The 16,413-nt window shown below is 47.7% G+C and overlaps 1 protein-coding gene across 8 annotated transcripts in view; it reads right to left on the bottom strand.

The window, feature by feature from the left end:
- The window catches only part of KLHL13 (kelch like family member 13), a 119,738-nt gene that overhangs the window by 27,048 nt on the left and 76,277 nt on the right, over positions 1-16,413 (bottom strand). For 7 of the 8 annotated variants that reach the window (XM_031945114.1, XM_031945109.1, XM_031945112.1 and 4 more), the window contains one exon: positions 45-186. In XM_031945114.1, the coding sequence (XP_031800974.1) occupies positions 45-186 (142 nt within the window). Of the gene's footprint in view, positions 1-44; positions 187-7,136; positions 7,336-16,413 lie in introns of those variants that run through there. The other variant, XM_031945117.1, reaches the window with a different exon arrangement.

Below are 16,413 nucleotides of genomic sequence, written 5' to 3'. Positions count from 1 at the left end.
AAGCTTGGTATTTCAGAAGTGAGAGAAAGATGGAGAAACGTTACCTGTAACACCACAGAACTGTGGGTGTTGCTTGAGAAAAACCGTGTGGTTCCCGTCTTGGATGACTGCAGGTGGGCAGACATGCCTATATCGCTGTTAACGAGAGATACCTTCATGTGAGGATCCTCCTCTTCTACCAGAGATCTAAAGAATGGGAGGGAAAAGCCACAAATTTAAATCTGTTCTTCCATTCACAACAGCGGATAATACCTTCAAGTAAATCACAACAGGTACTACCAGCCCCCAGCTTCCATTTCAGAGTTATGAGTCCATGAGGAAACTGAAGAAAGTCATGGCCTCCTCCAATACTTGCCGCCAGGGTCGCAAAGGTGCACGCGTGAGCTCGTCCCAGAGTGCTATCGCAGCCTGCTGCGGCCAGCCACTCGCAGGAAACTCTGGTGGCCGGTGGCACCACATCCAGCTTGGTGGAGGCTTTGTCACCCCACGTGAGGCTAACCTGGCAACTTTCTGAAGCAAGAGGAAGTTCAAAGGCAACAGGCAGTGGATCTGCCGAGTCTTTTCCCGTCCCTTTATTTCTGATATACAGAAACAGTCCCCTGTGAAAGCAATGCTGTCTCCCTGCCTGGCACTATCTTTCACTTAGCCCAAGTTCAGGCCTCTCAACAGAGCGACAGTCGAGTCTCTGGAAAAAAAAAGGATGCTATATAAATAAACGCAAGGCGTTAGCACACGCAGTACACTGGAAGTGTGTGGATGTGTTCACATACCAAACGAATTTATTCTCCAGGGGGAAAACACCAACATACAATTGGCCCAGGTTGCTCTTCTGCCTGGCATTCAAAGCCTCCCAACTTCTGGCCTTATTTTCTACTAGTTCCTCCATATATCTCACATTACAGGCAACCTGGACTGATCCCCTTGGCTCAATTTCTCCCCTCTGTTTCTTTGTCCCACAATTCCATATGCCTGAACTGCTCTCCCCACATCCCCAGCCCTGCCTGATGTTTAAAAGTCACCTCTACCACATAGCCTTCCTTGATCTCGCTGGCTAGTTACTTAGCACCACTGAAGACCTCGTGAGGACACTCGCCACCTTCACTAATCACGGCACGGGGTCTCGGCTCCCTCGCTCATTCTCTCTGCCCCTCCGTGGGAGTCGTTATTAGTGCTGGTGAGGATTCTCACAAGCTCTGGCACCCAAGCACCTAGCTGGACAGGCCTTGACTCCAGACATATGGAGAAGCTGCAGCACCCTGGCTAAATTGGGAGAGACCAATTAGCAGGGCGGTCTCAAGAGGAGCACGGTGTTAAGCCAAAGAAGCTCTTCCCCAATCACCCAAGCCACTGAGGGAGTATGATCTGTGTTGGGGGAGGGGAAAACAGGAATGGAGCCCCTACCCAAAACAGTCACATAATAAATAGCAAAAGTGGCAAGAGCCAGAGCAACAACAGATGACGTTTAATGAAGCTCTACACAAACATTCAAGAATCCAGGATCAATTATTATTAACAGGAATAATAACACCCCATTCGTGCCTGTCAACTCACTGCTCTGACACATGTCAATCTGTCCAAGGTCACAACAAGGTGGGCACAAGGGGCTCCAATTAGGCCTAGAATCCAGAGACCCCGCAAAGACCAGGCTTCCAGGCCCACGATGTGGGACGAGGAAGAACCCACGGTTTTGCCTGCACTAAGCCCTCGCTAGCAGTGGGCTTTCCTTCCATCTGAGCAGAAGCCCACAGGCTTTCCATCAGGTGGGCTGACTGCCCACCTGCCTGCCCCGGGGGTCTGGGATTGACAAAAGTGGCTCGCCGAGGGGTCTGATTGAACAGCGGACTGCCAGACGAGGGTTGGGACTGAGCCATGAGAGCCAGTGATGGTCAAGAGAGCCGAGGACAGTGGGGACTGTCCTCACTCAGCAGACAGGGGACACATTTCTGGACAGATGAGAGGAGCCCCGGCAAAGAGCAATTTTAAATCCGGGAAGAAGAGAGTGTCCGTCTCGGGGACTGGCCCATGGCGCACGGGGCCATGTCACAGAGAGGTCAGGAAAGACAAGGAGAAAAAACCAGCAGATTGTGCTCACTGGTGATTCTGTGGAGTGAGGAGTTCAGAAGCCAGAATGCAAGAGATGGGGATGCGAGAGAAGCTGAGGCAACACGTCCAGACAGTCTTTTGCATCCTCCAATCCATCGCTTCACACTGGGCCCCACCTGTGCCAGCGTCCCCTCTTCACTGCAGCCTCCCCCCCATTACCTTATGTTTACATCTCCCCGAGAAAGTCGCCTTTCCCCAGCAGAATGCAGCTTGCCAAGAGAAGGTTACTGTGGTCATGAGAAGGCGCTAAAGTGAATTTCATTTTGGGAGCAACAGGAAGGCTCTGAAGGAGTTCCAGCAGGAGACTGTCATGGTAATTGCTACCATTTCTACAGCACCTACTATGTGCTAGGCTCCCTGCTAAGTGCTTTACAAATTCTTATGTCATTTGCTCCTCCCAACAACCCTGGGAATTAGGTGCTATTATTAGCATCCCCATTCTAGATGAGCAAACCAGCAAACAAGTGACTTGCCCAGGGTCATCTAGCTAAAAAATGTCCACAGCTATATTTGAACTCAGATCCTCCTGATTCCAGGCTATCCAAAGCTGCTTGTGCCTTAGGAGAGTTAACTGGCAAGGCTGCCTGACAGGGAGCAGAAGAGAAAGACCCAGGAAGAGACTAGTTAGGAGGCTCTGGAATCACCCAGGCTCAAGGTGATTAAAGGACTAAATTAAGGAGGTGGTAGCAGCAGCAGTGGAAATGAGACATTCGTCATGTGATCGTGACATGACTTTGTAGTTGGACACCGGGAATGAATAAGGCATGAGCCACAACCAATGGGCTACCATGCTTGGGGGGAGCTGACCCGGGATGGGGCCAGGTGCTCGGCGGCCCTCAGCTTGCCCTCCCGTACTTGGAGTTGCACTGGTGCTCCTTCTTGCGTCTCTTCCCCCCTTGCTTCCGGGCCACCTGGCTCAGCTTGTTCCCTCCGGCACCAGCCTCTTGCAAGAATCGCCAGAGACCCCCTTCAAATTTCAAGGGATGTGTCTGAACTTCTGCCCGTCCCGACTCCCACTCATCGTAAAACAACCTGCTTGTCTACTCCCTTCAGATTCACTCATTCTAAGTCAATGGGCATCAGCAAACTATCGACTGTACCAAAGTCCTGGGACCAAAGAGAGGATCCCACGTTTTTGGAACTTTCCGAGGCAACTCATAGAGGTTATCGCGGGTAGAAAGAGAAGTTAACGGATGCGGATGAGTGCGACAAATGCAATGGCGTTCATCTGTAATGGCCAAGACCCGGCAAGGTCCAAAGGGGAATCATTCCTGGATGGGGTAAAGCGGAGAAGGCTTCATGGAGGAAGCCGCTGTGAATTCAGCAGCCAAAGGAGAGGAGAGCTATAGCTCAGATCCACAAGGACAGAACAAAGAAAGAGGTGGGAAAGCACAGGGGGTTTGGGGAGAGACAGATTGGGCTACAAAGCAGACTGCTTAAAGGAGACTAATAGCAATTAAGGCTAGAAAGGTAGGAGAGAGCAGGGCTGTGAAAGGGCCTTGAATGTCAGGCAAAAAAAAAAAAAAAAAGCTCAGCATTGTCAATGGACCTGGTTTTATCAATGAAGGAGGGGCACTGCCATCTCTCTCAATGCTGTACCCTAAGGATCACTGGGCCTTTCCACTTATCATACTGCAGCGGAACCCCTTAGGGTATAACTTCCTCAAAAAGAATGAGCTCCTAGAGAGTAAGCAATATCTTGCTCTCTTTGTATAGCCCGAGTCTGGCAGAGAGCTCAGCACCTAGAAAGAGCTTAATAAATGCTTTTTATTCATTCATGCATCTCTCTGACAAGAGGTCTTTGAACTAAGAAACATTTAATGATCAAAGAAGGAGCAATCGCTAATTGAAGAAACATGTCATTTAGGCAAGATTACTTAACAATGAGGAACTCCATAGCTGAATTTTCCAGCTAAAATGAAATCCGATCCTTAAAGCACTAACTAGTTTTGATGGGGGAAAACCGCCCGACTCATGCTTCCCTGCTCTCAGAAGCAGAGTATCCTGCCCATAACTTCCCGATGACTCAGGGCCAGCTTTAGGAGTCTCAATTATTGGGCCTCACACAGTGAGGCACATGGGGAAATCTGCTCAATGATTCCGGCTCCTGTGCCTCTGCTTTCGCTCCACCTCCGAGGCTCTCAGCACCCAGCTTTTGGGCCTTCCAGGCCCTGTGCCTGTCAGAGCCTCTTCCGTTTTTAAGTACGCCTCATGGTCCACCCAAGTGCAAGTGAATGGGCTGGAGCCAGTCCTTCTCCCGTGGGTTAGTTCCATGGTCTCTCCCAGTCATGTCTGTGTCAAAGGTGGCCTTGAGCCCGAGCTACAGGATGCGGGATGGGGGGGCGGGGTTCGGACCCTACGCCAGAAATCTTAATAATTGGCTCAAAACAGAGGGAGACAAAGGAAGGTACATTTTTCTTCATCAGAAATCGCTGGAAGGAAGCATCAGTGTCTTGTGTGCCTGCTCAGACTTTCCGACCGAATTTGCAATTTAAAAGAGAAAGGAAAAATACTCATCAAAGGGGTAGCCTTTTTTGCCTCATTCCAAGAACACTATTACAATCCAGGGCTGTCCCTCAGATAGTTAGTTCCTTGTCCTAGCAGAGGGCCCTTAGTAACAGTGCTCTGTTGATCTGGTTACAACACACATTTTCTATAATGAATAATTCTGGACAACTAAATGCTTTCTTTCTCTGACCATTATCTATGCAGCATGTAGCCACCATCGGGAAAGTACAGAGGGGAGGGGAAGTCACCTCACACAAGTCCTCAGTCTGGATTTCAAAGCTCACTTGCTCTTCCCTACTTCCCCTCAGCCCCGGGCCTGCCCCTGCCCCTGCCACCATCTTCCGCACATCTCCAGCCACCGCTCCGAGCACAAAAGCCCCGGAAGCTTGGAGGAGGCCCAACATTACGGTACGTGAGGCAGGCTCGGGGTTCTGACCAAGCGGCCCCGGCCGCATCCGAACCACATCATCAGACAATTCCACGAGGGTGAACGGAATGGCACTTTCCTCGGACTTTCTCATAAAGAGAATTAACGGAAGAGTCCTCTCCAGCCGTTCCTTCACCGGGGCACGCTCCAAGCAAGCAAGGGGCCTTGAGGCCAGGACGCCTGTGCACAGACGGAGGCCCCGGCCGCCAAGTCCGGGGGGGAGAGAGGGTTGTGACAGTAGTCTGACATGTGGGAGTCCCTCTTAGGAGGGCACAGGCTTCCCCTCTCGACCTCTGCTTCCTACAGCTGGGCTCCGGGGGCCCTGTTCCTGCTGCTGTCAAGAGGCTGTGTCTTTGTTCAGGTTTTCAGCCTGTGAGCCAGCCAGAGAGCTGGGGGAAAATGGTCCCTTAATGAGCTCAGGGGCTGAGAATAGCGGGTCAAACAATGGGAATCGGCTTTGTGTGGGGAAGGGGAAGGGGAAGGGGAAGGGGAGACTCCACATCCCTGTAAGGCAGACACATGAACTTCCGATTCTAATTGGAGTAAGGGCTGTTGCTGAATCGGGGAGCAGAAACTTGGTCCATTCAGCGGGGTGGGAGGGGCTGCTCCACCAGGAAGGGGTGCTCCTACTGCAGGGGAGGGGATGCTCCAGCACACCCTTCTGAGAATAGGGTTCTTAAACCCTGGTTTTGGACCCTTGGAGACGATGATTTGTATATCACGGATCAAAACAAGTATCATGTGGAGGTTTGTCAACAGGGAGGAAAAACAAACTGGTAGCAGATATCATCGGGGGCGGGGCACACTAACCTTAGAAAAATATTATTGTCAGTATTTTTCCACGAATATGTTCTATAAGCTTACAGCCTCAGGCCTGATCTGACACTGGTTTCCATGAGCAGATTCTATAAGCTACAGCCTCCCCTTAAAGAGAAACTGTCATCATGGTCTTAAAACCATCAAGACCAACATTAGGTTACAGAGAAAAATTCAGTGCTTTAGTAGCTTCCTACCTATTCTTCTTGCTAACTAGATGGTAAACTGGTCTTATTTTCCCCACTTAGGAACTGCAAAAGCTTTTAGTCCCCTCTAAATTCCTCATCCTGGGACAAAGCTCCAATCACCCTACCCCGGTTACACAGTTCTGTCCCTGCCATTCAGCAGGCTGATAAAAGACAAAACATTTCTCTTTAGAAAACCCTGGGGAATGTTCCAAATGAAATGTTCTAATATATAAAATGAACCCAATCCTAAGCATCGAGAAGCCAGAAAGCCTTAGTCAAAAATGTGGACTTCTTTCTTCACTTATTTATTAGTCCTTGCACAATGTCGACCATTTCTTTAAAAAAATGAAGAAAGATTCTTTGCCCCTCACCCAAGTCCTTCCCCACAAACAAAGAAAACTCTGCCCGCAGCTCAACAGCTCAATTTACTCAAGGGGCAGCACACAAATGGAGACAGGGAGCTGTCCTTCCCCTGGAGCTCTGAAGAGACAGAAGGCCCGTCGGGGGCCTGCATTGTACCCCAAGATCCAGATGAAGCCTAGGATAGCTAAGAGTCAAAGGACATGAAAATTCCATCCATACATAAGAAAGTGTGCTCCTGTGTCTGTGTCTCTCTAGCTCTCTTCCTCTGCCTTCCTCTCCTTCTCCCTCTCTCCCTCCCTCATGCTTTCACTCTCACTCTCTCCTATGTCTCTCTCTTCTCTGTCTCTCACACACAGGAAAAGAAGCCCGAGCAATCCAGATGACATAAGTATATCCAGCATGCCTCTCTCTCCTGAGCTTCAGTTTTGGATCTGTATCATCAACTGCCTACCGGCCAGCTCCTCCTGCACGTTCCCCAGACACCTCCGACTTAACGTGGCCAAAACACAACTCATCAATCAGCTTCCCCCCCCCCCACCCCGAGCCTCCACCTTTCCCACCTTTCTTTCTAACGGGTCACCACCACCTTTCAAGGCGGGGCCACCTGCATAACCTCCGAATCGATCCCAACTCTTCTCCTCTCCTTCTATCCAACTCCCGGGTCCTGCAATGTCTAATTCCTCAATGTAGCTGCCAGCTGTCACCTTCTGCTGGCTCGCCCCGGTTCTCACCTAGCCCTCTACCTTTAAGGTATCCCCTAGCCAATCGGTCCTCCGGGCAGCTCCCCAGCCGATCTTATCCTCGGGGCACAGGTCTGTCATTGTCAGTTCCCGGCTTAAGAAGCTGCACTGTTCTCTGTTGCTTCTGGGATAAAATATAAAGTCCCCAGTTAGCTATGTAAAGTCCCTCGCAGCTGGATCCAATTCATCTTTTTGACTTCTTATACCAGATTCCCCCTCCCCCCCCCTTATATTCCAGCGGAACATGTGGAAATGTCAACATTTTCTGCATGGATTTCACAGGCCTCCCCCAAGCAGATCCATCCCACCTCACTCATCTCTTTTGAGGCCCTTTCATCATAAAACCACAACTTTCTTCACTGACAAGAGGTTGCAACATCAACAAGTAATTGTGTATTTTCCAATAAGAAATGCTGATGACTATTAGAGACCAAGTCGTAGCGATTCCCAACACAAGAAATGATCCATCTTTACTTGAAACAGCTTAGAAGACTAATGAGATGAATGGCAAATAAAAAATGCATCTTCTACAGCCAAACTGATCGACTGGCCCTCATCATACAATACCAAGTCATCTAAGTTCCTTGAAATCATCTAAGTTGAATGAAAATTAAAACTGTAACTAACAAACTATCAAATCTTCACATTTTATCATTAGTCTATTATTACTGTCTACCAATTCTTAGACCCCTAAGTGGAATTCTATTAGAGAAAGCTACATTTCATAACAATCTCCTCACCCTCTCCAAAGAGCCCTTGCTTTCTTTCTTTTTCTACTGGGGTCCAGTGTAGGGGGTTGGCCAGAGCACCATGGAATTGTAATGCCAGTTTCGAAGGTTATCTCCCTAAATTGTAAAAGGATTGTCATCTGTATTGGGGAGGGAAGAATCACAGAGCTGAATGAAGAACCCAAAGTCAGCATGTGACAAAGGCAGGATCTGGATTGGGATCCTCCCGGTTACAAGGCCAGCCCTCTCTTTGCCTTGTCATATCGCCTCTCCAAGAATTGTCAAGTACGACATATGCTAATAATAGTTAAGAGACATATACCAAAAAAGGGGACATGATGTTTGAACCTACGATCGTAGTGGTTTATATTTAGTGAGCAATGAAAGTACTTCTTAGTATTCTAATATCTGCCTCATGAACACCATCCCAGCCTTGAGTTTTTAGACAAAACTCATTTGTAAAGTAAAAGAGGAAATGGATTCAGGTACTGTCATCTTGTTCTTTAGTCCCCAGGGGCTCATCTGTTATGCCACAGTTCTCTTTATTCTCCTGACTCAGTTTCCCTAATTATCCTGACTCAGTCCTGCCTCAGTTCCCCTGCTTCTCAGTTCTGCAAAACCTCTCCTTCCTCTTTATCAGAATACTTGATAAGGATAAAAGATCTTACGTTTTAGAATATCAGAATGCCTTTCCCCCATCCCAAGCTACAGGAATGTCAGATACAGTTTTATCAAGATGCCTCTCCCCATGTCATTATGTCATCTCATCTCCAGTGGCTCATCCCACCCTGTCAAAGTCCCATCCCAGTCTCAACTCTCTGCCCCTGCCTCAGTCTACCCTCTGCATCTGAGTCACATGTATATACGTCATCGAGAACTCTGATCGTTGGTTGGATTCTTGGAGACCATAGTCTCATTCAGTCCTGGGACCAAACATGCATCCATTGGTCCCAATATATCTCTCCATTCAATAAATTATTAAATACTCTCTAATCTCTATCTTGCTCAGTTTCTCCGGCATTACACATCCTAAAGCAAAGCTCTCTCCACACCCTCTTTCCAATTCAGAAGTCTTCAGTGGGGTCCTACAGCTGTAGAATAACACACCAACTCCCCTGTTTAGTGTTAAAAGTCTTCTGCAATAGACGGCTCCCGCCAACCTTTCCAATTGGATCCAATGGATCACTCCATTCCACCCAACCGGCATGCTAGTTGCGATATGCCATTTCCCGCTGTCACGACTTTTGCACATGTGAATCGATGACTAAGTATTAAGTGGTCTCCATGTCACTAATGGATTCTCTCTTCCTCTTTGACTTTTAGGATAATGATAATAATAATAATAATAATAATAATAGCAGCTCATATTTAGATAGCACTTTAAGGCTTGCAAAGTGCTTTGCACATATTATGTCATATTTTATCCTCGCAGCAATACTGAGAGACGGGGGTTGAGGAAATTAAAGTAACGAGTGGTAGTTGGAATTGAGTGGACCACACTGACTGAAGTACCCCGCTCTGCTGCTTAGAGACCCTTAACCAAGGACCTCGGTTATGCTGAGCAGAAACCCACTGAGACCCGAAGTTTGATGCCAAAGAATTCTCTCACAACTGGCCATCTCCAGAAATTTCAATGTCTTAGCCTAAAACTGGCCCCCCTACTCATCCATCAGTCTCTATTTCCATGTGTCTTTGTCAATACAGACACCTTCGTTTACCCATTTAGCATTCTAAGACTAGGAAATGTACCATCCCAAAATAAAAGCCATGAACGTTTACAGAGGGAGAGAACCTTCCTTCCCTGTGATAGACTGGTGACCCCAGAGGGCAGTCAGAGCAGTTCTTATCTCTATTTTATAGATAAGAATGCTGAGGTTCAAATGGTTTGGCCCAGGTCATGTGATGAGAGAGCTATACAGCTAGTGTCTGAAGCTGGATTTGAACTCAGATCCCTCCAGACTCCAGAACCAGCCTCTATCCACCACACCATCTACCAGGCCCTGCACTGTCCAGCTACCTTCCGCGGCCAGCTCAGGCACCAATTCCCATGAAGCTGCCTTGTGCCCCCACCCCAAGTCGTCAGTGCTCTCCCACTCTGGAAACTGCTCTGGATGACTTTATGTGCGCTTTGCCTTTCCTTTCTCTTTGTACCTGTTCTTTCTGCCAGTAGAACTTAAGGCCTGAGAGGAGAGGAACTGCTTCTTTCGTGTCTTTGCTTCCCTACCACCAAGCACAGTACCAGGCACAAAGGAGGCTTTTAATGAGTATTTGTCAAATTGAACTGGCCAAACTGAAAGAGCTTCAGAGAGCTGGAGGCAGGAGGATGAACGGCTCGAAATGATTCCTCATCAAGGTTGGCTGAAGGGATTTTAGACCAGAGAAGCCTCAGAAAGAGCGTGGAGGGCTGTCACTCCATTTGCTCTCTTGGCGGCCTTCCCCCCAAGGCAGAATGAAGAGCAAGGACAAGTGGCAAAGAGGCAGATCTGGGCTTCATGGAAGGAAGAGTTTGTCATCAGTTGGCACTAATCAAGAGGGTCAGGCTGCCTCAGAAGGCAGGGGCTCCCCTTCACTAGAGGTCTTCCAGTAAAGGCGATACAGCCACCTGTTGGGAACTCCACTGGGGGTGTTCCTGGAAAGCCTGTAAAGTCCTTCCAACTCTTAGTTATGTCACATGACCTGGGCCAAGCCATTTGAACCCTAGAGCCTCCTTCTTATCTATAAAATGAAGATAAGAGCTGTTCTGACTGTCCTATGGGGTCATTGTGTTCTCCGGTCTATCACAAGGAAGGTCTTCTCCCTCTGTAAAGGTTCATGCCTCTTATTTGGGGATAGCACATTTCCTAGTCTTAGAATGCTAAATGGGTCCCTCAAATGTGGTCACATTCACAGCACACATGTACTACGCAGGAGGTAAACGTCATGCTCCCTGTAATTAAAAACTCCAGGTACTTCTATTTTTACCCATGCTCCTATCACATGTGCTATCTTATCACCAAATTCTTGGTTCCTCAAAGATGAGAGCCATGCACTCCTGTGCTACATGTAATGCACCTCGGCAACCTCTGATTGCTCCAAGGATGCTGGCAAATTGAGCTTCGATAGTATGATTTCTTTTTATCATTTGTAACACCATCAGCCACACTTGAAAACCTAATAATGCTTCTCTCCAACCATCTGACTCGTCTGATCCATTAGCTCAGACCCATTTCTCCGCCATATTTTCACAATGCTCCTAATTCCATTATCAACGCTGCCCATGTACAGGAAATAGAATGCTGCTGTACTAGAGACCTTTCTGCTTCATTCTCATAGCAATTAATTAAACACCTCCATTTTCTCCGAGTTAACAGTACGGCTCTGCAGTGTGGACGGAGCCTCTGACAACGCACACCCCCCCTACCACGCTTGGATGTGTGTGACCAAGTATTGATGAGCTAGCTACGTGCACGTATTCAGCCTGTTGCCCGTCACATATGCCTGAAAGATTAAAAGACCGACTTGGACCATCTTGAAAATATGCATGCAGCAACTGGACTTTCAAAATGCTCCCATATCTCCCCTTTTCTCAGTTTGGTCATCAAAGCCTATAATCAGACATGAGAGACCCAGTGTCAGGAACTGGCATCAGACAGTTGGGCTAGATACCTGGGCAGGCCTGGCCCAGGTACCACGCCCCTTGAGTGCTCAGCCAACCTCTGTTCCAGAAACTGCAACAAGGGGAAAGCTCTGCTTCTGAAGCAGTCCCTTTCACCGTGGGAGAGCTATGGTCACCAGGAAACACTTCCTAATATCAGTCAAAACAAGTTGCTTCTCAATCTTCAACTCCCTGGTCCCAGTTCTGGCCCCCTAGCTCAGCATATACTAAATCCAAGGCCTCTTAGACCTGACAAACTTGCAAGTATTTCTTTGAAGTGAGCCTAAACTTAAGGAAAAATGAGCTGGCTCCGAATGCCGGCTCCGAATGCCTTGAACACCCCATCTCGGAAGCTTCAGGTGTGGTAATGTGAAGGGATGGAACAACTTGGCTTGGAAACAGACTGGGCAGCTGGAAGTCAACTCCAGGAGGAGCAAAATTCATTCAGAAACTGTCAAGCGCTCGACACTGACATTTTAAAGACCCAGCAGACAACTCATCCTATCCTGACTCCTAGGAAAACATTCCAAATCTGCCTAAAATGCCATACATTCACTTCTCAATAAACTCTCAAATTACCATCCTCTGGTTTTTTGGCCCCAAGTAGCTTGGGAAAAACAAGTTAAAATTAATTGTCTCCATCTTTGAGACTCTCAAATCCTTGATGGCCATGATGGTCCAGGATGGGAGGGACACCGGGGAATCCCAGGAGTCTTCTTCCCCCTTGGGCCAAATCTCCCTTTGAAGTAACCAGAAGCTACATTCAAGAAAGAAAACCCAACAATCCGGAGAAAAAGCTGGTCGATTTTTTTTCATCTGAAGGTCTCAAAAACACTCGGTTTTCTGTTTCACAAATGACAAGTCCAAGAAGCCTGAACACTCAGGGACACACAGCTGGTATTATTTTCTATCCCATTATATTCCAGGGCTTCAGCGCAAAGAGCTTTTCAAGAACCTACAAACTGGGATTGTTTGAGAACGTTTCAGTCTTAGTTTGTAAATGGCAAGAGCATCCACTTGGAACGAGATGGCAACAAGCAATTTCTGCAGTGAGGAAACCGAGGTCCCACAGGCAACTCTACCACTGGGCACATGAGTGCTGCTCAAGGGAACACGCACCTTCTCCATGTTTCCATTTGCTTTACCTAGAATAAATGAATAGGATCTCCTTCCCCTAAGACATTCAAGAGACCGAAAGATAGCTAATATAAAAATGAGAGCCGTGAGGATGAGAACAGTAAGTCCTCTAGAAAGAACCACTTCACCCAAGAATTGATTATTATATTATCATTAATATTCAAAGATTTATAAATGATCTCCAGACCCAAGCATGAAGCATTAAACATATTCACGTATATGTAGATTTTTTAAAATTGTCATTCTACCATGTCTGTTCAGTTGCAAGATGGAGGAAGATAACCCTAGAAAGGAGTTGATGTGGGAAAAGACCAAAGGATCCAAGGGGATCACAAGCTAGACTTAAGGTAACGTTGGCTGCTAGAAAAATTACTTTACTTATGGGATTCCAAACAAGAGAGATACTAGTCTCCCTACACTCTGTACTAGTCAGATTACATCTGGAACATCACCTTCATCTCCAGGTATCATGTTGTAGGGCTGAGCCTGACAAACTGATGCTCATCCCAACAGTGACAAGCCGGTAGGTATCCAGAAGCTGTGACCAGGAAGAATCCAGACCGCACAATGATAGAGTCAGATAACTAAGAATGTTTATCTTGGGGAAGAAAAGACTTATTGGAATCTCAAAATCATTATCAGTTCTATAAAATGTTTAGGATCTGGCTAACATGAAGTTTTGGGGGACAAACCAAGGCCCATGTGTGTTCATTTCAGGGCTCAATTAAAGGGCTACAGCTTTATGTTCAAAAAGAGGAAAAACTTTCTAACAGTTACTGGGCATCCACAAACACCTCACAGGCTGCCCTGAGAGGTAGTGAGCTCCCCCTCACTAGAGCTATGCAGTCAGAGGATAGATGGTCACGGATCAGGAGCGAAAAGGACGGATTTTGAGGGCGAGGGGATGCCGCGGAGGTTGGAGTAGATCAGCATTTCCCCAACGAAGGGAATTCTGACTCTCCGTAAAACCTTTACTACAACCTCTTTGAATTTAAAAAATGACTCCTCCCCCAGCTTGGCTCCCTGAGGTGCCCAAGAGGAAAAGTGAAAGGAGGAGGTCAGCTGCTCACTGGGATGAAGCTGCTTGGGTCGGAGCTACTTGCACATCCCAAGCATGGTTTGGCTTAGAAAATGCTGGACTAGACAATCTCGAATCCTTTCTGGCTCCGATTGTCCAGGTCTTACCACAATTATTCACCAAAAGCTGGGCCAAAAATGGCTGCAAACTTGGGCTCGATGACTTATATTAGTCAGTGATTTTCCCACATCGTATAAGCACCCCCACCGGTACATGTGAAAAGAGTTAAAGGCAACCAAAGTAAGCCTGCTCCCAAGCTTCCAGACACCTAGCATTGTTGTGAATACCCATCCCTTAAAGTCCAGAATGATGTTTTGTTTCTCCACACCCCCCCCCCATACTTGTATGTACAATTCCACATCTTCAAGGAGGATTTGGTGTCACTCCTTTGCCATCATTGTGAAATGTGTTAGTAAAGGGGGTAATACAAGAAAAGGCTTCTAAAATTATGCCAATCAAAGCAAAAATGCAAAAGCCCAGGGAAGCCAACATTTTAAAATCTACTTTTTAGTGAGTTTTTTTTTTTAATGCCCACCCAAATAATAAGAAACATGTCTGAGACAGCAGAGTTCTCTTCCCGGGAACAAGTTGGCAATCCGTGCCAGGCAAAGAGAAGCACAGCAACTTTCTCAATATTCATCTACGGGGTAGCTGGGTCTCGGGACAACAATCCGGGCCTCAGTTGCTAACTGTTAACGCCACAAGCCTTTCCAAAAGGAAATCAACTGAACACTGGGGATCAAAGCAGACAATGTCTTCTTTAATGACATTCATTAAATCCGTGGTCACAAACAGAAACTGCTTTCATAATCATTGTTTTAGAAAAGTTACACTGGGAGAGAGGTTATCTTATTGCTTCAATCCTCCATTTTGTCATTTCCAGGACATTGTTTGAGGCTGGGAAAAAGTGGCCACCTTCATCATCCTCATCCTCATCCTTCTCTTTAATGTTTGCCAAGCCCTTTGCATGCCTCATCTCATTCGGTCACTGTTTCTCCGCCCCCCCCCTTCTCCTCTGAACCTAAAAGGCAAAACCGTGATGACTCTGCGAACAACTCATAGTTTGCAACACGTATCCTCCATTTCCCAGGATAGCCAGTATTAGCCATCGTTAGCCCAATGTTCAGTGGAAGCTGCCAAGGTACTGGGAAGGAGCCACTTAATGTGTGAACACACTTTCAATTTCCCAAGTGGACCTTTCTCGACTGACCTGAGAAGTCCAACTGTTCTCACCTGCCGAACAAAGCCTCTCCTCTGGGGATCTCTACACAGAACATCGGCCAGCTCCACAGGGTAAAGTGGATACCAATTAATCTGCTGATGGGCACTAGCTGTCAACAGATGACCCCTCCTTTTCAGGTGGACTGCCCTGCACCGATTTGGGGAACAGAAGTGAAAGGCAGGGCCATAACTCCCAAGATCCAAACTGAGCCTTTACGGACGCTTCCCCTTAGAATTCTCTGTCTTGTCTCCCCAGAATTTGAGACATTCGACCACGTCCCCGTCGACCATCCCAACATTTTGTCGAAGGCACACGAGATAAGCAGGCATTGATTTCCCTTCTTTTCAGTTCTCGGCCAGGCAAAAGTCATTTAGCAAGGCCCACACAAACTCCTGAAAGGGGGGAAAACTGACTGAAGAGCTGCAACCCGGAAAGCAAGCACAAAGCAGTCAGACTCTAAAGTCCAAAGGCCCGCTTCTGTCTCCGTTCTGATTGCACCCTGGCCCCCGTCACGTTGACTGCCGAGACAGGATTCCCAGAGGCCTGGGCCCACTGAAGAGCAGCACCCCCGCCCTGAGCTCCAGACAGGCACTGCCTGAAGAGGCTTTCCATTTTCTTTCCAGGCTTCAGTAATTATTCTATCACTGCAACTGACTTTTAATGAAGCTAAGAAACCTTCAGACTGACATTTGCAAAGCACAACTGTTGAGAACATGGCAAGATGTACCTTGAGTAAGAGTTGGAGAACGGTCGAGACCTGCAGCCAAACATTTCCCCCACCTCCAATAAAGGAACTCTGCTCAAAGAGATGCTAATGTCTGCGGGGGGTGGGGGGAGGAGATACAGAACAAATGGGTTTTCTTCTGCCGTGCTTTGCAGAAGAACGCCAACATATCCAACTTTATATGAACCCTTATGTACAGGTGATTACTGAAACTATTATTTTCTCCCTGGGGCCAAAGGGCCATCTTTTCAATTGGATTCCAAAATCTTCAGACCCCAAAGATCCAAAGACGGGGGCGGCTTCCCGTCTCCCTTTTATCCCCCCCCCACCCCATAGTGGGGTGGAGCACTCCCGGCATCACACTGGCCCCTGGGCCTAGGATGATAGCCACAGTAATCCATCTGTACCCTGCCTAAGAAAGGAAAGCCTGCTACCACATTGTTTTCTCCAACGAGCGAGCTCCCGGGCTTCAAAGTGGCTGCGGACACACAATGGCTAAGTAGGAAGAGAATTCTGTGCGGGCATCGCAATCAACTTTGCTCAGTGAGTCTCCGTGACCCAAACCCTGGATGCCCAAGTCCCAAGGTGAGCATCAGGCTCCACGTCGCAGGCTTTTCACACTGCGTCTGCAAATATAAAAGCCTTCCGTCCGTGTCTGTGCAAAGAAGCCAGATGTGCCAACTGACTAAGAGAGTCCACTACCATGGCCAAGTGCTCTAGGGGTAATAGGAGCCGTGCAATGACG

This window comes from Sarcophilus harrisii, chromosome X (genome assembly GCF_902635505.1).
Source record: "Sarcophilus harrisii chromosome X, mSarHar1.11, whole genome shotgun sequence".
Taxonomy (NCBI): domain Eukaryota; kingdom Metazoa; phylum Chordata; class Mammalia; order Dasyuromorphia; family Dasyuridae; genus Sarcophilus; species Sarcophilus harrisii.
The sequence above is the reverse complement of the archived record's forward strand: the minus strand, read 5'-3'. Positions and strand labels throughout refer to the sequence as shown.